Source organism: Hippopotamus amphibius, chromosome 16, assembly GCF_030028045.1.
Source record: "Hippopotamus amphibius kiboko isolate mHipAmp2 chromosome 16, mHipAmp2.hap2, whole genome shotgun sequence".
In the NCBI taxonomy this organism is placed as follows: domain Eukaryota; kingdom Metazoa; phylum Chordata; class Mammalia; order Artiodactyla; family Hippopotamidae; genus Hippopotamus; species Hippopotamus amphibius.
The window spans coordinates 21,141,390-21,165,522 of NC_080201.1; the positions used below are offsets into that span (position 1 = coordinate 21,141,390).

At 38.3% G+C, this 24,133-nt stretch overlaps 1 protein-coding gene across 4 annotated transcripts in view; it reads left to right on the top strand.

Annotated features, from left to right (window-relative positions):
- The window catches only part of CDH11 (cadherin 11), a 136,780-nt gene that overhangs the window by 107,249 nt on the left and 5,398 nt on the right, over positions 1–24,133 (top strand). For 3 of the 4 annotated variants that reach the window (XM_057711323.1, XM_057711324.1, XM_057711325.1), the window contains 4 exons: positions 4,503–4,756; positions 10,796–10,932; positions 11,759–11,892; positions 12,121–12,238. In XM_057711323.1, coding sequence (XP_057567306.1) covers positions 4,503–4,756; positions 10,796–10,932; positions 11,759–11,892; positions 12,121–12,238 — 643 coding nt within the window. Of the gene's footprint in view, positions 1–4,502; positions 4,757–10,795; positions 10,933–11,758; positions 11,893–12,120; positions 12,239–14,389; positions 16,308–24,133 lie in introns of those variants that run through there. The other variant, XM_057711326.1, reaches the window with a different exon arrangement.

Here is a 24,133-nt window from a genome sequence, read left to right on the forward strand (position 1 = left end):
AGCAAAGAGAGCAGGGAGAGAGGCGTTCTAGGAAGCCTACTTTTCATGACATATGGAAACATTGTTGGGTTTGGGGGAAATATGAGGGGACCCAAACAAAGAGAAAGTAGGGGTGACTGTTATAAAAGAATATGGAAGTTGGGGTAAACTTCGGATACTTGGAAAAGTCAACATTAGTGATGATGAATGGTGTAGCCACAGAAGACTAATCACCAGCCACAAGGGGCTCGGGTATCATTGCCTCTGGTTTCTCCTCTGGAAAAGTAGCTGTGTGAATTGTGTGTAGCATAGAGCTGTCAGCTTGCTTTGTTAATTAATATTACTATCCCTCCTGCCTGACACTGACATATGAGCAGTGACATCAGCGATTCCTGCCTCCCATCCTTTGCTGTTCAAGTAATTGGGTAGTTGGTTATGCTAAGGTTGTCACCTGTTTTCAATGTATTCAGGGTATAAACACACACTGTGTCTCTAAAATCTGAAACATTTAAATCACCCCATGGAACTAACACATTGCAAATGAGCTCTCTGCATATGATTAATTTGCACATTTCCCCCCAATTCAAAGTGTTTATTCCAGGCAAAGGAATAATTTTCTATAAAGCACTGATGTTTAGGTTTAAAACAGAGTAAGATGTTCTTTCATTTGTAAAAGAACATTTGCTTAAACTTATAGCACAAAGTTCCAACTGTCCAGCAGGAAAAAAATATTGAGAGGTGACTTTTAACAGAGTAAAATGATGGATCCTTACAGAAATCATTACATATGATTTAACAATACAAAAAGATATAGAGATCCAGGAAAATATTTTTGTCTTTTAAAAATATTCTTTAATATAGTTTTTTCAGTTGTTTCTTAGTTCAATCAACCTTTTTCTACCAAGAGTTATTGAGTTATTATTTGTCAGGCAGGCTCTTTGTGTGAGGCTGAACATCTAAAATTGAAGAAACAGAGTCCTGGTTACAATTTAACAGGACAGTTAAGTGAGAAGACAATTAAAATAGAGGGAGTTTTCCCAGCTTTGACGCTATTAACGTTTCAGGACAGAGAATTCTTTGTTGTAGGAGGCAGTTCTGTGCATTGTATGGTGATGAGCAACATTCCTGGCCTCTCCTCACTAGATGTCAGTAAGCACACACCCAGCCCCACTGGCTGTGATAATAAAAATAGCTCTAGACAGTGCCTGATATCCCTGGGGTGAGGTTCAGCAAAATCACTCCCCTTTTGAGAAGCAACTGTGATAAAGGATGATAAGATCTATGAACATGGGTCTTGAATGACTGCTTACACAGGGCAGTTCTAGAGCTGAGTCTTCATAGATGAGTAGGAATTTACCAGATAGATAAGGAGAGGAAGGTCAGAGAAAATGAGCTCATGAAGGACTGGTCTTGATGGAAATAGGACACATTTAAGAAACTTGAATCAAGTTCAGTCTTGAGGTTTGAGATGGATACAGTGGGACCAGTTGAAAAAATCTTGTTGGAATTCAAGGGAGAAATTGCAAAGACCTGAAGAAGGCAGAAGAGGTAAAGGTGAAGAATTCAAGAGTTATTTTAGGAGTTGGAGTCATTCATTTATTGAATAGCTTAGGAAGCAATAAATATTTCTTGAGTACTCTGTGTCAGACACAGTAAGTGTCAGGGTTATAATGGTGCATAAGAGAGAGAGAGAAGCTCCCTTCAGGATATTGAGACAATCTCTATGTGGTTAGCGGAAGAAGAACCAGTGCAAAATAAAGATGAAACTTGCAGGTAGGTGGCTGGTAGACTTGGGGAGGAAAATCCAACCCTGCAACACCTCTGACCGAGTGGGACTCCCAGTTATCACTGAGAGATCCCAGCACAGTTTCTGAGCTATTTACTTTCAAACAAATAAACTCCTTGTAAAGCAGTATGAGACCAGCATTAAAAGGCATTTTAAATATTTTTTAGATAATAATTTTAATAAAGCCACTTTTATGCCTGATTATTTCTTTATAGTCTCTGTCCATATGTATACAATGTGGATGTGTAACATTCAACACAGTTGCAGTCATAGGGTGATCTGACTCGTTAACTTAATGGCACATCATAAACATTTTACATGCTGTTATATAATATACGTAATCATTTTTAATGACTACATAACATCCCATCCTATTGATGGACCATTATTTCCTTAATAAAATCTCACAGTTGGATTTGGTGTTTTGTGTGTACGTTTCCCATGATTAGATATAACCCTTCTATGATATCTAAACAACATCATGCATATTTGAATATTGTTTGTTTGGGTTTTCTGTTGAATTAATCCCTCAGGGAGAATTTTTAGCAATGGGATTAGTAAACTCAGGGGTATTGAGATTTTTATGGCTTATGTAGTACGTTGCCTCATTTAGCTTTTTTTCAACTACTCATAACATGGATGTAAATGTTCACATGGGAAAATACCTTACATCTCTTTTGGAAGGAGGCAGGGAATAAGTTGTAGGCAAATGCTTAAATGTTGTCCATCCATCAACTCTGTTTCCCATTCAGTCACAATGATTGGTACGTGTGATCACTTGGGGCATTGGGGATCAGCAAAGATCAACAAGATTCAGTACAGTCCTTTGAGATGCTCCTCACCTAGCAGGGGTGGGGGACGAGGGACTGCAGATGGGCAATGAAGGGGCCACACAAATCTGTCTGGGGGAGGTGGGGAGGACTTCACAAGTCTGGGATGACCACCAGAAGACAGTAAAATCTCACCACACGAAGAAAGGGCATCCCAGACAAACATCTGCAAAGATCTGGGGAGCTTCGCTTGAGTTTCAAAAAGTACCAGTCAAACTGCAGCATGAGTATACTGGCCTCGACATCAACAAGGCTTTCCAGTGGAAACAATGCTCTGGGTCCTTAGGCATATGCCTAAGCCAAGTTCAAAACGTTCTGTTCCAGGAGAACCAATAGGCTCTCTGAGACCAGAAAATTTCTTCTTACCTAGTCTCAGAACTATCATATTCATGGTTTTGATTTTGTCTAATAATTGCAAAGATTTTTGAGAAATTGCAGCAATTTTGTAACTTCAGCCTACAAATATCATTCCATTCTGCTGCTCAGTAACCCAGTGAAGGACAAAGGTGCTGCTGAGTCCAGGAATGATGGAGCAGCTGGGGACAGATTTTACTTCAGGAAAAGGGAGTGCTGACTCTAGCGAGATGGGGGTGGGAAGATGATGGGAAAAGTGTCAAGGGTGTTGAATGCTTTTAACCTTCCTGAAACTGGAGTTATCCTCAGTTTAGAGTTCTGTAGAATTAGGTTAGGACCAAGACCTATGATTATATGCCCGTTCAGAATAATACCAGGCAGATGACAACAACATGGCAGGCAGATGCTAGCCTTAAAAGACCCAACGCTGTCCAAACATTTGGGAGTTCGGCATCATCCAAAGTGCTAATTAGAAAGTTCTGTTTCCTAGGCAGGAAGGCTTGTTTCTCTTCTACGATTTTACTTTTCACCCTTTGCTGACTGATACACAGAACCTCCTCTCCTTCAGAATCAGGGAGTGCTTACTACCAAGTTCTTAATAATGACAGCCATTCAAGTGCTGCTTCTTAATATTTTCTCACGTCTGTGTAAAATCTATATTGTTTATAATTGTTTTTCTTTAAATGGAGTTTTTTACATGTATGCATTCTTTTAACAAGGAAGTATTCACATTGTCCTATATCACTTGCCATAAATAGGAAGTAACCTAAAAATGAATGCAGTCAAAACAAAACGATGTCATTACATTCTAGCTAGACAGTTGTATCATAGTCTCTCAAAAGGGAGATTAGGAAGCATAACAGGTATGTTAAAAGTTAGTATACTGAGATGTCCATGATGTATTTGGGAATGGAAGAATTGGAAAAGGAATAATAGTATCAATAATTAGGATAATGTCATTGAAAAAACCCACCCACCAAAATTACCCATAAACCACCTTAAGTCAGCAGCTTATGGGCCACTACTGGTAAGGGTTCCAGACTTTGAGAAATGCTACATGGTCAGAAACTTAAAAAATGAGACTGTCAATATGATTAAACCAGAAGTGTGTATGTGTAGAGGGGAGCAGTCATCTAACAAGACACTGCTCTTTTCTTTGACTGAAATTCATTGAGTATTTTTATTACCAAGTCTTAGTACTTTTCAGAATGGGCTACAATTTATTTTTATAATGTTTTAATTCCTTTCCTTAAAGATGATTTTAGTGACTGAATTGAGCAACCTTAGTGCGTCCATAGAATGTGGTTCATTTTAGATGATTAGGTCCTTCTGTGTCTGTCGTGCTCTTAGAATTACCCATTAAGCACATTCCAAGTTTCAGCAATTGATTTGTCTGATTTTCTGACCAAATGGCTCAGGTAATTGGATATTGAATAGACACTGATTTTCTCTCTTTGAGCAACTATTCACGCTGCCCTATAAAACAAACAGGTCTTTCTTTTCCATTATTCTTTCAAGGAATTGGTTGTCAATCTTCTCTTCTTTCTTGCCAGCCTGTAGATTTTGAAACCAAAAGAGCATACAGCTTGAAGGTAGAAGCAGCCAACGTGCACATCGACCCGAAGTTCATCAGCAATGGGCCTTTCAAAGACACCGTGACAGTCAAGATTGCAGTAGAAGATGCTGACGAGCCCCCCATGTTCTTGGCCCCGAGTTATATCCACGAAGTCCAAGAAAATGCAGCCCCTGGCACTGTGGTGGGGAGAGTGCATGCCAAAGACCCTGATGCTGCCAATAGTCCAATAAGGTAAAGAGAGATTTATTTTTAAAGCCTGGATGGGAAATTCCAGAGGCAGCAGATTTTAGGAAAACCCTACAGGAATCAGGTCCTTCAGTATCAAAAAGGGTCCAAGATATCATTCAGTGTAAAAATGAAGACTTAGAAGACTTGAGTTCTACTCTACCTCTGCACCAGCTCTTTCGATAGACTTGTTCAAAGCTCTGTAGTTTCTGGAGCAGATTTCCCGGTGTGCACTAGGTGATGTAACCTTTAGCTTCACCTGTCTGTCTCAGAAAACTGTGGTGAAGTATCAAAAATGATTGTGAAATAATAAGTCATTCTAATATATTGAACACCTTCCTATGCTCCAGTTACTTTACTAGGGGTGTCAGATATATAATCCAATTTATCCCCTCAATGTTATTTTGTAGGAATTATTATCTCTTAAATTGAGAGGGAATTAGGCTCTGCAGGGCAAAGTGACTTAACCAAAGAGACATAGACAGTGAACAGCAGGCTCAGAAAGCAAGCTCTGTCTTTCTGACAAGCACTTTGAAGAGATAACAAAGTGCCCCTCAAATTTAGGGTGCTTTTATTACCACAAATATACTTTTGTGACTTAGAAAAGAAAGCTAGAAAAGCCATGCAGAACCCTGCCCTCCCCCAACCTGAGCTAATGACCAATGAGGTTAATGATGAAGTTGAGAGGGTGATGAGAAAGAGGCAGAGAAGGGGGCTTAAGACATAGATTCAAGGCATGTCTATATAGGGCAGAAATGTAAAGTTGCCTGAAACCTGCCCCGGACTAGACTCTAGCTGGGGTTTATTTTTCCATGGCCATTCCTCTAATTCCTTTCTTGCCTAGATTCCTTCCTCTGTCTCCTCATGGTCTCCCTGCCCGCAGACTCCCACCTACCTGTCCATCATCCTGTAGCCAGACTGATTGCTTTAAAATGCACATCCAAAAAAAAAAAATGCACATCCAAACATCACATCATACTTCAGTTAAACAGCAACAACAACAACAAAAATCAATGATCAAATTGTTTCCCATTGTCCCTTACTCCAAAATAATCTCAGTTTCTTACTTGGCTTAAGGCTTTTCTCTGAGCCCCTCCTACCCCAATTTTTGCTGTGTCCTGCTGGTCTCTCCCGCTTTATGTCTTTCTCTTCTCATCAGACTCTTAGTTGCAGGTAGACTGGGCTACGTCCTGTCCTCTACTAATTCCTGACCTTTGTGTGTTCTTCCTTCTAGTTGGAGCTCTCTTCCTTGTCCTTTCCAGCTTACTACATGGTACTCATTTTTCCCGCCTCCACTTAGGTGTCACCTCCTCTAGGAATTCTTCCAGGGCACCCTAAGATGGATCAGATGCCGCTTCCACCGCACAGCTCTCAGCATGCTACATCACAGTGACAGCTTACACTGTGTTGTCCTTGGCACACTCAAAGAGGGCCAGGGATGTGTATGTCTAGGCCAGAGGTTAATATGCTACAGCCCACGGAACAAATCCAGCCACCATCTGCATTTTGAGAAACTGCTATACTGCTTTCCATAACGGCTGTATCTTGAACAGACAACTGCACTCCCATGTTCATTGCAGCGTTATTCACAATAGCCAAGATATGGAAACAATCTAAATGTTCATTGACAGATGAATGGATGAAGAAATTGTGATATATACACATATGTATACATATACACACATGACAGAATATTATTTAGCCTGAAAAAAGAAAATCCTGCCATTGGTGATAACATATGGGAATTTGGATACTGTGCTAAATGAAACAAGCCAGACTCAGAAATATGCTATATTTAGCATATCACTCATAAGTGGAATCTAAAAATGTCATACTGACAGAACAGTGCTTGCCAGGGGCTAGGGAGTGGGGAAAACGGGGAGATATGGGTCATATCTATGGGTCATAACTATAGTTAATAATAGTGTATTGTAGAGTTGAAATTTGCAAAGAGAGTAGATCTTCAGTGTTCTTAGCGCGCATGCGCACACACACACACACACACGCGCACACACACACACACACACACCCCACCAAATGGTAACTCTGTGAGGCAGTGGATATGTTAATTAGCTTGATCATGGTAATCATTACACAAAGTAACATATTAAACTTATAAGGTATACTTACATTAAAACATCACGTTGTACACATTAAATACAGAATTTTTTATTGTCAATCATACCTCAGTAAAGCTGGTAAGAAAAGTAAATAGATCTGAGTATGAAAAAGAAATGCCATAGACAATGGAGTTTTTCTATTAATACCAAAGAAAATGCTGACAGCGCAGAAGGAAGTCCCAAATGTAAATGTAGTTCAAGTGTCTTTCTGTCTTTGAATGTTGCCCCCTTTGGGAAAAAGGAAGGGAATTACCCTTTACTGAGCATCTTCTTGGCTCCAGACAACCCGGCACTAAGTTATTTAAGTTAATCCTCAGATACCCTTGAGGCTGTGATTACTTTAGGATCCAAGGGATGGAAATACTGAAGCTCAAAGAGATGACGTGAGTTCCCAAAGTCCCATGACCAGTCGGTATTGGAGACTGCATCTTAGTCCAGATCTGCCTTGAGTCCACCCTGAGCCTTTTACTCTGGCCGAGCAGCCACTCATGGAAAGATTTCCCAGGAAGGTTTGAGTACGGTGCTCTCTGTGCAAGAAGATACATGACGCAACGACTGAGGAGCTTGGTAACACATTTAAACTAGTGAAAAATGTTCATGGTGTGAACTTTAAATTAGAGTTAGCCTTGGCCTAGAATACTGAGGTGCATTAGCAGCTTTTTACAAGAGTGATGACGTACAAACACATGGAACAGCTGCTCGTTTCCTTGGCACCTCATCATCTCCAAGGATCCACATCTGTGATTGGTTATTTGGGTCATATTTTCAACGGAAGCTATTCTGTGCATGGGGGCATTTTTCATGTCTATAATTATTTGAAGGTGCTCCCTACCGCCCTTGAACCAACTCCCCTCACCCACTCAGGTCCTTCTTCTTAGAACTGCCAAACAATTCATAGAAGAACATTTAAATGTTTTTAGTTAGCCAGACTACCTACTTTCCTGAGTGCTTATTTTCACCTTTAAGGGGATTTGTGTCCTTGGACATACAGGTCGAGCCTTATAGTGTTACCCAAACTCTTAAGCTGCTTGGAAATTTTTGCAGCTCTTTCTTTTCAGACTGTAGCATTAGAGACCTTTTCGTTCGCCATTGCCTTCCTGAAATACTCTTTCCTTTTAGCTTCATTGGCAGTAACCTCTTCTTGCCTCAGACATACCTGGTGACTTCACCAGTCTTCGATCCCAGTCCAGGCACTGGGGGCTCCCTGAGACTCAACTTTTGACTTTGGACTTTCTCTCTCTCTGTGTCCACTTATCTATAAGAGTTTCCATCCATGCTACTGATTGAACTGAGTTAATGCTCTAAATTTTCTGCTTCTAGGCTGATCTTTCTCCCTGATTCTAATTCTGTACTTGTTCTGCTGTCTGCTGTGCATTTTTATCCACTTCCTCTTCACTTCACTGGCTCATTCATTAAAAACGTATTTCTGAGGCTGTACTTCTTGTGACTCTATAAAACCTATAATAAAGTTGAGTCGTTGCTCTTCTGGCGTGGCAGCGTAGCGCTTGTGGAATTTCAACCTCTCTTTCCTGCTAAGTTCACTTTGTTTCTGTATTTCTCAATGTCTCCCTCTCTGTGACACTCAGGCTGGAAACTCCCTAGGACTCTCCCAGCCTCCCACACATCTCCGAATATCAACCGAGTCCTCCTGGTTCTGTCTTTATGACATAGTCTTCCATTCCTCTGTCTCTCCTATACCTAACTCTCTTATCACCTCATCCCTTAAAAACTACATCAGCTCCTTAAGTTTCCTCTGCTCCTTCCTCCACTCTTAGTAGCTCAGACCACCTTGCCCACCCTATCGTATTCATCACCCTGATGGTCCGATTTAGTCTATTTGTTTCTCTGATCAAAAGCCTTTCGTGATTTTTCACTGGCTATAGGATGAAAATCATACTCTGTAGACTGAGAGCTTCCATGATCTATCCACAGTGTGCAACAGCAGTGACAACAGTGACAACAAAACCACAGCAGCTGTATCTGTTGTTCTGTTTACTACGTGTGAGGCACTAGGCTATGTGTCTTCAGCATCTATTATTTCATGTAATCCTCACAGATAACCTACAAGTTAGGTACTGTTAATATTCTAGTCTAAGTGATAAGTAAGCTGAGATTCAAAGAACTTCAGTGGCTTTTCCGGTATCACTCAGCATATATGTAGTGGAGCATGAACTTGTACCTAGGACTTTACAAAACCAAAATCCATGTGCTTCAATTCTGTAGAATAATGCTTTGTTAATTATCTGTCTTCCTGTGAGCATGTCTTGTCACGTCAACTAGATAGTAAACTCCCTGGTGGCAGGGACAAAATACTCTATTATTTTTTCTTTCTTTGCACGTAGAGCTCTGCCGGGGGCTCAGTCACTGAGTCTTTACTGACGTTTATGAGGTGTGTGATGGTTTATCTTCTGTTTCCTCACGGGGGAAGGGGGCTCATCATTCCATTCCCATAGGGAGCTGTGAAGTCCTCCATATCATGGATGAGCTTATGTTTTCTGTACTGTGAAGTGCTGCTCCATACTCATTGCCCCTTTCGGAAAAAAACATGATCTAGAATTGGAAGATCCGGGTTCTAATATTGGCTCCCCCAGAAACCAGATAATAGACCATTGGCAAATCCCGTAGTTTGTAAACTGCAGAGGTTAAACTCTGATATTCATGGTCTTTGCTACCTCTAATATTCTTTGGTTTTACCGCCCTTGATGAATACCTTCAGACATATGTACAGTTGGCCCTTTGTGTCTATGGGTCTTCATTGATGGGCTCCGTGTTGATGGATTCAACCAACCGCAAGTCCAAAATATTTGGGGAAAAAAGTCCAGAAAGTTCTGAAAAGTAAAATTTGAATTTGTGGCACACCAGCAACTATTTACATGGCATTTACATTGTACTAAGTGTTTTAGTAACCTAGAGATGACTTAAAGTGTACAGGAGGATATGCGTAGGTTACATGCAAATATTACACCATTTTATGCAACAGAGTTGAGCATCTATGGATTTTGGTATCCTCAGGGGTCCTGGATCCAATCCCCCATGGATGCCATGGGACAACTGTTGACACATTAAAAAGCCAGGCCTCCAGAATTTTATTGTGGGCAAGTTATTTTACCTTACTGCACCTCAATAAAGACCATTCCTCTTGACCCATCTTCTACCTCATCTTGCCTCATAATATTCTGGAAATTATTTTGTCTTTTGTTAGAAAAAAGCAAATTTTCTAGGAGTAGCTGAAACCTTCCAACGATGCTGTTAGGCTCAGCCCGGAGTTATTAAAGTGTGGGGAGAATGCTCTACAAATGAATGGCCAAGCCTGCTTTGTATATTTCACAATGGAATTCAGAACCAAGCTACCTGGGAACCCCTAAAACCAAATGAATTGAATAAATTTACTCAAAATATAGTTAGCATTTTCCTTTAAGTAAGGAGAAAACTGATTTTTTAGGACCGTAAATGATCTTTGATGATAACTTTAGGTAAACTTAAGACTATTTAATATTTCATATGCAAAAATCTGGCAAAGGTTCCATCCACTGTGACTTTCTGAGTAGCTTGGGATCAAGGCAAGCCCACTTCCCAAGTGCAGGTTCATAAATATTCAGATGGTGGGTGATTGTAGTAAATATGAAGAAATATGCAGCATGTTATTCCATTTCTCAATCAAATATGCAGCATGTTATTCCGTTTCTCAATCAAATATGCTAATCAGCTCTTTCATTCATTGTCCTGAATAAAGAATTCCAATGTGGCAAAATGATTTCTATAAAAGATTCATGTACGGAGTTTGAAAAGTAAATTTGATTAAAAAGGAAACCTAGCTCAAGCAATTCATTGAAAAAGTTGCTTTAAATATAGCATGGAGAAAATATTCAAGTATTAAGCTGCTTGGAATGTCTCAGTCTAATTGCTTCATTTGCATTCTGCTTAGGTATTCAATCGATCGTCATACTGACCTGGACAGGTTTTTCACTATTAATCCAGAGGATGGTTTTATTAAAACGACGAAACCTTTGGATAGAGAAGAAACTGCCTGGCTCAACATATCAGTTTTTGCAGCAGAAATCCGTAAGTAGTATCCTAAGGGTTTTGATTCTATTTTACCAAATATTATTCCTTCAGACTCTCTATATATTCTGGAAAGTAACAGACAGCTGATATAGAACTATTATTTTTTTTTAGTCTTAAACATATTTTTCTATCTTTAAAATGCATTTTTGGTCATCTATCTAGGAAGACATAAGCAAATAGAGATGTTTTCATTTTCTTTGGCAGAACTGGGCACACGAGCTGATAGCCTAGCCCGTAGCAGCTTGAAACTCAGCACTGAAAGATTCCCCACTTTATCCTCAGTTTTGTTTAAACCCAGAGCAGCAGACTCCTTAGAGCCAAGATTTGTGGGTCCTTATTTACCTGTAGACCAGAGGTTCTCAAACCTGATCATGCAGTGGGTTATCATGAAGGGCTTGTTGTAACAAAGATATCTGGATCCCAACCTCAGAGCCTCTAACTAGGTCTTGGGTTGGGTTTGAGGATTTTTATTTCCAACAAATTCCCAAATTGTTTGATGCTCCTCTGGGGACCCCACTATGAGAGCTGCTGTTATGGACTACACTCTGGGAGGCCAGGCTCTATTATAAGCATTTAGAATTAAACCTCAGCAGAAAGGGAAAAGTGGTGTATTTCGTACTGATCTAATGTTGACCTTTATTCTAGGCCATCCCCTTCACACTGGCCTTGCCATACTTAGAGTTTAGGTGATTTTTGTGCCAACAGCGTCTCTCCCTGCAGGGCCTGAATGAGTGGCTGGAGCTCACCCTTTCCCAAGAATAACCTTGGACCAGTATAGATTCCTCCCCTGCACATGTTTACTGTCTGAATTCTCTCCTTTCAGATAACCGGCATCAGGAAGCCAAAGTCCCTGTGGCCATTAGGGTCCTTGATGTCAATGACAATGCTCCCAAGTTTGCTGCCCCTTACGAAGGCTTCATCTGTGAGAGTGACCAGACCAAGCCACATTCTAACCAGGTAACGCTGCCCTGCCCTGGCTATGAGCAAGCATTTGGAACCAGAGTTTGCTTTTGAGAGCATCACCTGGAGATACTTCCCATTGCCCGAGAAGGCTACAGAGCCCTGGTTTAGCTCTGGAGCTACGTTTTCTAATTAAAATCAGGCTTCTCGGCCAGCCAGGAATTTTTGAATAAGTGATGTGCCAATGTCAGCATGATTTATTTATGGGCCACCTTTCTCTTTCAGCCAATTGTTACAATTAGTGCAGATGACAAGGATGACACAGCCAATGGACCAAGATTTATCTTCAGTCTACCCCCTGAAATCATTCACAATCCAAATTTCACAGTCAGAGACAACAGAGGTTTGTACCGAGATTCCTGTACATTCAGAGAAGTAGCAATGGAAAATACATGGCTTTTATGTTGCAGAGCACAAGTATTTCCCCTAATCTTAAGAATGCCTTTGTGTTGAAGAACAAACAGGAAATAATAATGCCACCTTTATGTTGAGATGTGGGCTCATTTGGTGCATAGAAATAAGTGAGTCTAATTTTATTTTACTTTTTTTTTTTTTTTGGCTTTGATAGTCATGAAGCAGTAGGAAAACCAGTTGGGGAAGCTTACAGGGTCAATATGCAAACAACTCCATTTATCTTTTTTCTTAAGAGGTTGATAAACCCTTAGGGGGAAGCATGGCTTTATGAATACTGATATCAAGTAAAGCATTAAAAGAGATTAGTTCAACTTTGTAAGGCAATGTAATCTTTCAGCTGGCCTTCCCTTCCCAGCATAATTTTAATGCAATATAGTTGGGTACAGAGCTTGACACATAAAGGTAGTTGCAGAATTATTGCCTGAGGGGCATGAACAAAGCATTGTTTCTCCACTGTACACATGGCAAAATTTGATGTGATTTCTCCTCATTTCATTAGTCAAGGAGGTTCTAAACTTGCAAATTATTTGAAACAGTTGTTTTCTCTTCTTGTTGTATAGTCCCTTGACAAAGTGTGTAGCAGAGCCAAGATCAAAATATAAGTTTCTTGACTCCTGGCCAGACTATTTTGGTCTGCACCTATTCCTATAAGCCTGTGACAATGCAAGTCTGTAAAAACAGGACGACAAATGCCATGATTTGACATAGGAATAAAAGATGGTCCTTCTGAACACGTTTTCATTAGACACATGCTAGCTATGCATGAGCTTATAGATATATTGCTTTCTTGATGACTGAGATCAGGCTTATAGGATCTTAAATTAATCTAATAAGTAATACTACTTTCCCCATCACCATTATCAGTGTTATCAAGATTATAAATACCAGTGACTATGTTCTAAACACCATGCCAAGCTCTCTCCCATACTCTATTTAACTTTCTCAACAGCATCATAGATAAAGATTATTATTATCATCATTCCCATTCTGAAGATGAGGAAAGTGAGGGGCAGGCCATTAAGTAAATCAGTCATGTGGGAGCAAAACCTAGATCTTAAACCCAGACGTTCAGAGGCTAGAGGTTATAGCTTAAACCACTGTGTCCTACTGGGTAAATTATTAAAGCAGAGAAGTATTTCCCATGCTCCTTGGATTTGGGGGGATATGGTCTGACATCCTTTATTATTATTTCTTGGACTGATTTGGGCGTTTCATTATGATCCCTATGTCTGTGTGTTCATATAATCCCCGATTTACATTTGAGGTCTAACTCCTGGATGTATTCCTGGCAATATCCCTGTTTTATAGCTGGATACCTCCTGAAACAGCTAGTGTTTCAAGGCTTTTCTTACTGTGCCAGCTTCACTTCCATCACCTGCCTTGTCTTCTTTTTATGTGTGCAATAATATTTAGTTGCTGTTAACCCTCTGAAAATATACTAAGACCTATTGTTCTCTAGGGACTTATAAATATTTCACTTTGTCACAATACTTCGGGGACGCCATCTATATTTTCAAGGAGATTATATTACCATGGAGAAGCCAACCTATTGCACAGTCTGTTTCCTCTGCCCTTTCCTATAAGAAACTAATCCTATGTGGAGCTACCACTTTTGCAGGGAATTGTTACTTTTTAAGAAAAATGACTTTATTAACTATGGCAAACAGTTAATGAAAACTCCCATGTTTAAAGCTATTACAAAACCTTAAAGCAAATACGGTCCTATAATTATCATTTAATACAGTTTCTTTCTACCAGCTCCTAAAAGTAATTACATATTGAAGTAATCTAAAAAGAGTAATCACATTCCACATCCTATTAATAGCCTACTGAGTTACCAAATTTCCCGGCTGAGACTGTTTTCCATAGAAAACATGAGATAATGGTTTATAACATGCTGAGTAAAAGCATCAGATTTCTCTCTCCTTGAGTGTTTACTTCCATTATACCACGTAAATAATCAGGATTGCGTTTGCCTAAACTCGGCATAAGCATTCGGCCTCTTTAAAAATATAAGAGGGGAAGCCATTTTAATACACACAAGCCTTTTATTTAATTTTTATCTTACTCCATTCTACAGCCCGAGCTTCAAAGGCAACTCAGCAGGCAGCAGGAAACTAGAACACTGGATAACTCTTCAACATTTGAGTCCATCTTGGGCTATTAATATCAGGAGTGGTGCTGTTTGAGGAGATGAAGAGCTGATCCACCCAGGCTTTGAGATGCATTTACTTTGAAAATATTAGACTTATGGCATCTTTAAAGAACACAAGGAACATGTAATGAATAAGAAAAGTGCAAAGAAAAAAAAAAAAAGAAAAAACTGAGAATAGCCCCTCTCGTTTATGTGGTTCTTCACTGGATTATAAAACCTTGTAATGCCCATTGTTCCACTTAATTCCTAAACAGCCCCAGGAAGTAGGCATTTTGGATATTTTTATCCCCATTTGCTAGATGAGGAAAGAAAATGAAGCATCAGAAGATTCAGAGAACTTGCCCAAGGTCATTCTAGTGAATTGAACTAAAATGTCTGAGTGTTTAAAGGGTTCTGTCTGGTGTAGTAACACTTTATATATTATGAATATAGAACTTGTGTCTTTTTTAATTAATTATTTTTAAAAAATCTTTGTTTAGCCCATAATCAAATAACAACAATTTTCAGGAGAAAAAAAAATCTAAAATTCAATTCATCAATCTAGTATTCCAGGGAAAGTGTGAATAGAAAAGGAGAAACTATACTTCAAGTATAATTTTAATCACAGCCATGGTAATTGTTGTAAAATATATTTACCAAGAATTTTATAATTTTCTTCTACTGCATAATTAATGCATATTCCTTGTAGAAAAATTAAAAAATACAAACAAGCAGAAATAAAATTAGAAATAATAAAATGACTTGATAATATACTATCCAGAAATAATCACTGCTAATTTTTATAGCCTTCCAGACTTTTTCTTGGCATATATTTTGATCTTTAAAAAAGGCAACCATAAAATAATGTCTGCTTTTTCCCTACATAATAATACATGATATGCATTTTTCAGCATCAGTATATTTATGTCAACATTTTTTTCCCTAAATATCCTCCTAACTTCATAATAAGGGTTTGTGATATCAGTTGACTACTGTTGTGTAAGTACATTGTTTTCACACACCTTTGCCAAATATCTAATTATTCATTTAGGATGGATTCCTAGAGTGGAATTACTGTATCAGAAGCTTTTGATACTTAATTGACAAATTGCCTATCAGAAATATTATACCAATTTATAATAGCATCTGTAAAATAGTTAAGCTCCCATTTCCTCACAGTCAGACCAACTCTAGATACTATTGTTCTTTTTAAATGATTCACAAATTGATAAGTGAATTATAATCACATATCACATTTAAAATTTTCAATTCCTTTCATGACTAGTAAAGTTAGGATTTTTAAAGTAAGTATTGATTCTGTTTTTGCTTTATAAATTGACTACTCATGTCCTTTACCCATTTTTTGAATTCTATATTCACCAATTTGCAATTGACTTATAAAAGTCTCTTCATGTTTTAATGCTGTTAACCTGTGACTTATCATACCTATTGCATAGATTTCCCCAATGTTTCAATGTCCTTTCAGTCTTGATTATGCTGTGTTCTAAAGTGCAGATGTTGTTCTTTTTGTATCAGTTTTTCTGTTTAATATTATTCTTAGCAAGACTTTCTTCATGCAAAATTAACGTCAATATTCACCTAGCTTATCTTCTTATACATCATGTTTCCCATTTCAACTGTTTATCCACATTAAATAAATACACAGGCTCCCTTTGTAGGCCATTTCCTAAATATCATTTAAGAAATGGTCATTTCCAATTGCTCTGTAACGCCATCCTTATTTTCACCTATATTACATACTGTTAGATTCTCTTTGCACTATCACCTCTCCCTATTCTATTTTCTCTCATGATAGTATCATATTTTTCTTTAATGGCTGCACACGTATAATGTGTATTTTAAAATCTGACAGGGGCTTTGTCCACATTATTTTCATTTTATTACTCTTTTTTAAATTTTGGTTTCTTTGTTCCTCCAGATATAATTTAGAATTATTTTTCAAGTGCCTGATAAGTATCATCATGAATTTTATTGCGTTTACCTTAAATTTACAAATTAATTTAACAACTAAGAATTTTAAAATATTCTTCCTATCCAGAAGCATGATCTGACTTTCCACTGAATCAGTTCTCCTTTTATTACCATCAGGAATGTTTTATAGTTTCCTTCATTTTTGTTCTATGCAATTCTTATTAAGTTTATGGCTAGCTACTTTATATTTTGGATACTGTTATGAGTATATTTTTAAATTATGTTTATTTTATAAGTGACAATTTTTAGTATAAACTATAGCTATTTTAGTTTCTTTATTATTGGACATTGTTCTAAAGTGATATTACTTCTAAGCTTACTTTCTTAGGTTTTCTAGGAAGACAACTACATAACAATTAAATAATGACAATTTGCGTCATTCTTTTTTTTAATATTTGGGTTTTTTTTTTTTTTTACAAATTGCATAGATTTGAGCTTTATATATTAAATAATACCAATAATAATGGCTTTACTGGTTACTTTAGTGGGGATATTACTTCTAGAGTTTCATTATTAAGCATAATGTTGGCTGTTAGATTAAAATTAAGATTTGTGTTATGGTGTGTGTGTGTTTTAGGAAGTTTCCTTTCCATTATCATTTTATTTTAAAAAAATGGATGTTCAATTTTTAATCACAATTTTTGGATTCTAACAAGAAGATAGTATGACTTTGACCCTTGACCTAATGATTTGATAAATTAAATTGACATATCCTGATAATGAACCTCATATTTTAAAGTTCCAAACCTCTTATTCTAAACAATGGTACAATATAGAAGAAAGAGCAAGGGTTAAAGATTAAATGTTGGCTCTAGCAGTGACTAAGACATAGTCCCGCACGTCAGGAAATGCCCGAAAGCACATGCACACGCAGCAAAGCTACTTATATTGTGAAAGCACAGCTAACTTTGATAGTGGCTATTCATGACCTACCTACGGAGGAGCTGTAACTATCACGGTGGCCTCCAAACAGGCTGACTCTACTCTTGCCCCCACTTAACCCACCCCTTACTGATACTGTCTTTCTTCTTCAAATTCTTCTATGGGTCTCCATTTCCTGTGGATTTAACTGAAACTTTATAGCCTAGTGAGCAAGACATGATATGATCTACCTCCCATAAACTTTGTGTCCATTATCTCCTTTCTCTTGCTGCCTTAAAATGTAGGCTCCAGAAACTTCAAACCACCTTTAGTTTCCCAAATATGCCATGATCTCATATGCCCATGTTTTTGTTCTGTGGAAAACGTACCTTCCACCACCTGTTATACCTCCTCTTTCAAGTCTCACCATAAATGAGGTCTCTTAGGTGAAGCTTTGCTGGGCACCCCCAGCCTGTCTTGGATGCTACCTCCTCTGTGCTCCAGGGATACTGCACAAACCTCTCCTACTTTTCTTATCACTCTGTGTTCTAAGCATATGTGTCCCTGTCTGTCTCCTATTATTAATATGTGCTCTGTGGGGGCAGTATCCCCAAACTTAGGAAAAGTGGGTTGGCCGAATGCATGAATTAAAGTGAAAGAAAAGATAGAAAGACATGTAATGTGCTTCAGACATTTCAGGGATTAGTTATTACTGTCGAAAAATGATTATGTTATTAGATAAGCTTCAGGCTCAAAAAAGACAACCCATCTTTTGATGTTGGAATGTTCTGAACGAGCCAATACCACATCACCTACCCCTCCCATCCATTCATCCTTTCATTATTTATTTTTCCACAAAGTTATATTGGACATCTACGGTTTGGATCCAGGAAGAGATGACTTTCAAATGTATTTATTTTGCAAATATATTATCTAATGTTGGCCAGGTTGTAGATCAAATGAGCTCTGATACATGATACATTCAGAGTTAAGTTTGAACTGCTAAAAAAAAAAAAGAGAGAGAGAACAAAAAAGAGTTTGTATGGAAAGCAGGTTTGGCTGGGTAAGGAAAGATAGCCAAAACACATTCACCCTGATTAGACCAATTGGCAAACATCTTTCAATCTTTCCTCTCCCCCTCCCCTCCCCCCGCCCCCCGCCTTTTCGGTCTACACTAAGGACAGTTCTTTTTTTGATGAGCAGCAGCAGAAAGCATCCAAATATGCTTCTGGTTTTTCACTTTTATAATTTAAAGATAGCCAAACAGATTTCTGTGGAACTTTCTCCCCCCTTAATTGCTTCAATGTGGAAGATGCTCTGTTGGCAGATCAAAATGGCAGATGGCTTTTAATGCCCTGTCATTTTCGCTGTATAAATAATTATGTTCTCTTTTCTGCCTGAAATTCCTTGCTGCAGTTTGTCCAACACAGAACACAATTTATCTGGAAACCCACCCCCTCCTCAACCCACCAGAAAGAGAAAGAGGTCTTCTTAGTGGATCAGACAGATTATTCTCTCAAGATTCCCTCTGGTCACTGACTTAACTACCCTTGGGATTTCTCAACTCACTGAAAGACCCTAAACGTTTATATCCCGCTGAATTCCTTGGTAGTTTTCCTTGTCTTAAACCAAGAAATATATTCCTTTCTCCCTCCCTATCACCAAGGAGAAAATTATCCTCTAACAAAAGTGGAGAGAGAGTTGATGCTAAGGGATGTGATAAGCTATAACAATGAAAAGTCTATTGATGCCAACAAACAGTGCACACTTAGATGCCTCCCACACACACGCACATAGCACACGCGCATAGCACACGCGCATAGGCAATTATTCCACAGTGTTATTTGTTGCATTTCATATTTTGCCGATCCCTCAGTATCAAAGGTGTTAATTAAAAATCATGATTCCCCCCCCCCCCAACTTGTAGTATGTAGCTCCTTTACTTGGAGGGGAGACTTTACAGCCATCAGAGTCTTGGATCAAACAATTTTCTGCATTAAGATTTTAAGGTTAGCGCACAGAATTTACCTAATTGTAGCATTTCCTTCATTCCAAAATATTGAGAAAATAATTGATTTCTTTTTGCCCCTTGCATATTGGTTTGTTTTTGAAGGTGTGTGTGTGCTTCTGGAAATGCTATGGGAAGAGAGGTGTTGAATGAGTGCCCTTAATTCTTTGTAGGTCTCTCTGACATAAAATTCTTAGGTTTCTAAGAGCAGTTCTTTTATCCGGGACCTGAGTCTATCTGGATTTAGCTATAGGGTGTGATCGGGGCCAACTAATTTACTAACCATGTTGGGGAAATTTGGTTAAAAAAAAAAGAACCAATGTAATTGGCATGTAGTAATATCAGGATTCTAGGGTCTGCTGTGCACTCGTAAAATATATAGTGAAACCTAGAAGAGTTTGAATCCTAGTTTTGTTTGTATTTTCCATGTTATTGTGATTAATTGCTTCCCTCTTTGTTTCTTAATTTCTTTTCATATAAAATAAAGGTAATTATACTTTCTGCACATAGTTTAAAAATTCTTTGAGATAAGGTAGGCACAAGTAACAAGGAATAAGGTTTACACATATTGGCAGCTCAATAAATGTTACTTAGTTGAGTCTGACTCACCCTAAACAATAAGAAAAGAATAATCAGACAAAGAAATGAAGATATTTACCAGGGACAAAATCCATAATATAGATAGAGGCAGTGTTGATCAAGTTGGGTTCAAAAGTACGAAGCAGGAGAAGATGGAGTCTGGAAATTGATGGCAAGCTAATAAGACAGTAAAATCTTACTCTGTGGAAAAGCCAGATAATGCTGAGAGGTAGTGAAAGAAACATCCTTCAACTGTTTATTCCTCTAATACTCAAAATATTGCTGACTGAACAAAGATGAGTGAGCAAGTTTCTTGCCTTCAAGGAGCTTGCTGTCCTGTGGAAAGGACAGACATTCAAACAGTTACCCTAGACTGTGAATTTGAAATATGAGTGGTGACTACAGGTAGATAGGTGGCTCAGATGGTGTTTAGAAAGACAGGAAAAGATATACATGCAAGCTACTAAGCTCACCTTTAAGCATTAGTTATATCAGAAAATTAATGCTACAAACTTTAAAAATGTTATTTGAAATTTCTGTTATTCCAGTCCCTCCCTCAGATTCAAGGTGGCACATACAGGCATCAAAAATTAAAATTAATTTTTCAAAAATCACAAATCTAAATGAGTATTTAAAAACCTAAGTAACTAGCCTTTTCAGTGATGTCTTTTGTAACTGTATAGCATGTGAACTTCTGAAATTATTAAAGCTTGAAACTCCACTAAGACACACACTATATGTATATTTTGTTTGTTTCATTGTCCTGATAGAGCTATTGCCACATTTCTAAGGAAAGTAGAGAGGGCCCAGAGGAAAGTAATCAAATAATGATTATTGTGTTAGTGACCACATAACCGTCTTCGAGTGCATGAAAGCTTTTAATGTGGTAGATAGATCTACTTTGTCTCTGAGGCTTGAGCAGAAAGGGTAAAGTAGGTAGACTTAGGTCAGAAGTGAATTAAATAAGAGCAAGGCTTGGCCTAGATTCTCCAGATCTTTAACAGTCTCAACAGATGACCTTCACTCTGATGCAGACAGCGCCTATCTTCACAGGCTAAAGTATCTCTGATCAAGTTGATCAGTGGGGGAATTTTTAGCTTTGGAGCAGAGAGGGACAGAGGAAAATAAGTGGTAAGGAAGAGCATCTTAAGATGCTCTTTAGGAAAAGCTACTGGGGCAACATTCTGTCACGTTAGGCCAAGCCTCTCTCCTGACATCACAGTGAGAGCAGAAAGTACTAACCTTTGCTGCAGTGTTTCCTCTTTTCAAGTTGTTAATATGCAGGGGCTATGCCCATATACTGCCCATTTTGCCCTGTTCCCATTGTTTTTTTTGGCTAATACAAGGTTGGCACCCAGTGCAGTCTATGTATCAAAAGCTGCTCCCTATCATAAATTTCCCTTTTGATATCAGTTGTATATATCCCTCCCTTGGGTGACATCATCATCATAGCCCTTACATTTGCATCTCCAAACTGGTACCATGGAGACCATCATTATCAGGAACTTTTACACTTTGTTAGTGTAATGACAAAGTGTGCAGATATAAACGGTATATGATTAGGAGTCCAGAACATAGACATAAATTTGTACATAATATATACTAGTAATCGATGGCCTCATTTGCAAATTTTTGCCTAAGTGGGGGAAAAAAGAGGTACTGCTTCCGTATTTCTGGCCAGGGAGGAGAACGCTGGGTGTCAGGATGAAACACCGAGGTGCTTCAAAACATTTTCTTACCATGGGAAATATATTATCCAGGATTGAAGAGCAGTGAACTATCTTCCTACCTCTGGATGATGATCCCTTCTGTGTAGGCAATTGCATTCAAAGCTGCGATGACATTTCCAAGAATTCACTTTCCTCTCTTTGCCAATATATATTCTCTTCCTCATTAGTCTACTGCACAAAGAGGAGAGTTCCAAAAAAGAATTAATATTTACTGAGCATCTCCAACAGCCTGGCACTGTGCTAAGTACCTTTATGAATGGAATCAAACTCAACCCTAAAAATTATTAATTTCCTGGATGAGAATATAGCAACTCAAGACATTTACCTAACATGTCTAAAAGTCAGACAATTAATATGTAGAACAGGTCTGTCTGACCCCCAATACTGAGAAATTTGCTCTTTGGAAGCTTTATAAAGGAGAAGGATCTGAGAAACCTCTTGATGGAAACTTAAAAATTGATACAAAATTTGTCGTTTTCTGCCTCATCTTATTAACCATGGAGCCAATATGACACATCCCTGAAACTATGTCCTCACAGAAGCTCTTATTTTTTCTTGGGTCACCCACAAACCTCAGAAATATGTATGTTCAAAGTGAGGGGACCCTCTCAAAGGCAGATAGGGAGTATCTGGCTAATTAAAATAGTCTAGAGGAGAGAACCTGTAGCCAAACTTAGGATGCAAAATTGATTTCCTAGAGGGGTTTTATTATCATTGTTAGTTTGTTTCTGTTTCCATTTGTTTTTCTAGAGTTGTTTTTCGCGGAGTCCCTGCCCATAGTGGCTCTTTTTGTTAGCAAAAGATCAGTGATCAGAGTGGACCGCAAGAGAGACCATCGCAGGACATGGCAGTGTCTCCTCTGATATGGCCCTCCCCCAATAAAAGCTCATCCTTCGATTGGTGCTGGGGCCACTTAGATCTAGAGGGCGAATATTTTATGCATTCAAGCCACAGCAACCGCCTAAAAGTGCCAAACTAGGCTAGACACATTTCCTGTCTAACCATATCTACCTTTCACCAGTTCACCAGCGCTGAAAAATCTCAATACTGGTGCTAAGTTTTCTGATAGAAGGATTCCCGAGCCCTCTGGAAGCACAGCCCAGAGGACGACCATGGGCTTTTATTACATTATTTGGTTCCAGTAACAACCCCGTGAGGCATGCTTGACATAAACCAGTGTCCTCATTTTAAAGATGAACAAGTGAGGCTCTGACAGGACAAGTGACTCATTCTAGAGTATGTATTTAGTATATGCCCAGGAAGAGACCTCCAGTCCATTTATTTTCCACCTCTCAAACTAATCTTAAAATCCATATGTGAAACATGTTTGACTAGAAGACATTTTTTTAAAAGTTCTCGAGACTCTACTGATGAATCACTCAGAGACAGTAAATGGTTCAGTCAGCTGGGTACTTTGATGAGCTTTCATTTGGTAGTTTCAGTGTGTCTGAGAGGACTCAGCTGTTCAGAATATGAAACATCTTGAATTCACAGGCTGGTGTCCTGCTCAGATACATGTTTTCCATTAGTGTTTGATTTTCAATTACCTTCATGTATAAGCCAGCCTGCTATGATCTGGAGGTACAGTCTTGCATGGATGGCACGCTGAAAAACAGATTTTAAATTATGGCTTCCACGGATTTGAAAAAATAAAAACACTCAGGTCACATTCCCTCCAAGCTACACCATGGGTAACAGAGTGGGACTCAATAGATAAACTAAGTGAATGCCCTCTTGGGGATGTCATTCGCATTAGAGAGGTATATTTGACCAAGCAATTAATTTGCTTTTCGTTGTAAATTTTTCATATTCATTTTTATTTATGATGGCATTTGTGACATTTCAGGTCATTAAAATGTGGTAAATATCTTAACATTTAATTTGTGAAAGTCTTACTTGAATTGAAAGGAAATTTATGAGAAGGAAAAAATCACATTTGAAGTAATTATGTAGATATGTGATTTTTTTATATTTGTTAAGCATAGAACAATGTTATAGACTAGAACATCAAAGAATAGTTAGGAAACTGAATGTTCAGTCAACATTCTATTTGACCAGCTTATTTTTATTTTTTCATGATTTTTAATAGTACATATAATTTTTCTTCAGTGATAAGAACAATATATGCTAATCACACAAACTTCAGAAGGTATAGAAATGAGGGCTAACTCTTCTGCCCTGTTTTGACTGAGACTGGCAGCAAAGGGCAGAGAATCTGTCATGAATAGGTCTTGCCTAAAGCCAGCAGGTACACACACCTTACCTTCTGCAATACTCAGAATATCTGCTCAGTCCTAAATAAGACTGAATCTGCCATTTATATATATATATATGTATATATATAAAATCTCATAGAGAATGTATTACATTTCCTTTAAGCTAAAGTATATGAATTCAATTTTTAGATTCTAAGATAATTTCTGCTACCACAAGAGCTAATTCATGGTACTGTCAATCCTTTCAAAGCATGCTGGCTATTGGGCCACCATGTTGGTCATAACAGTCTTATTGCTATAAATT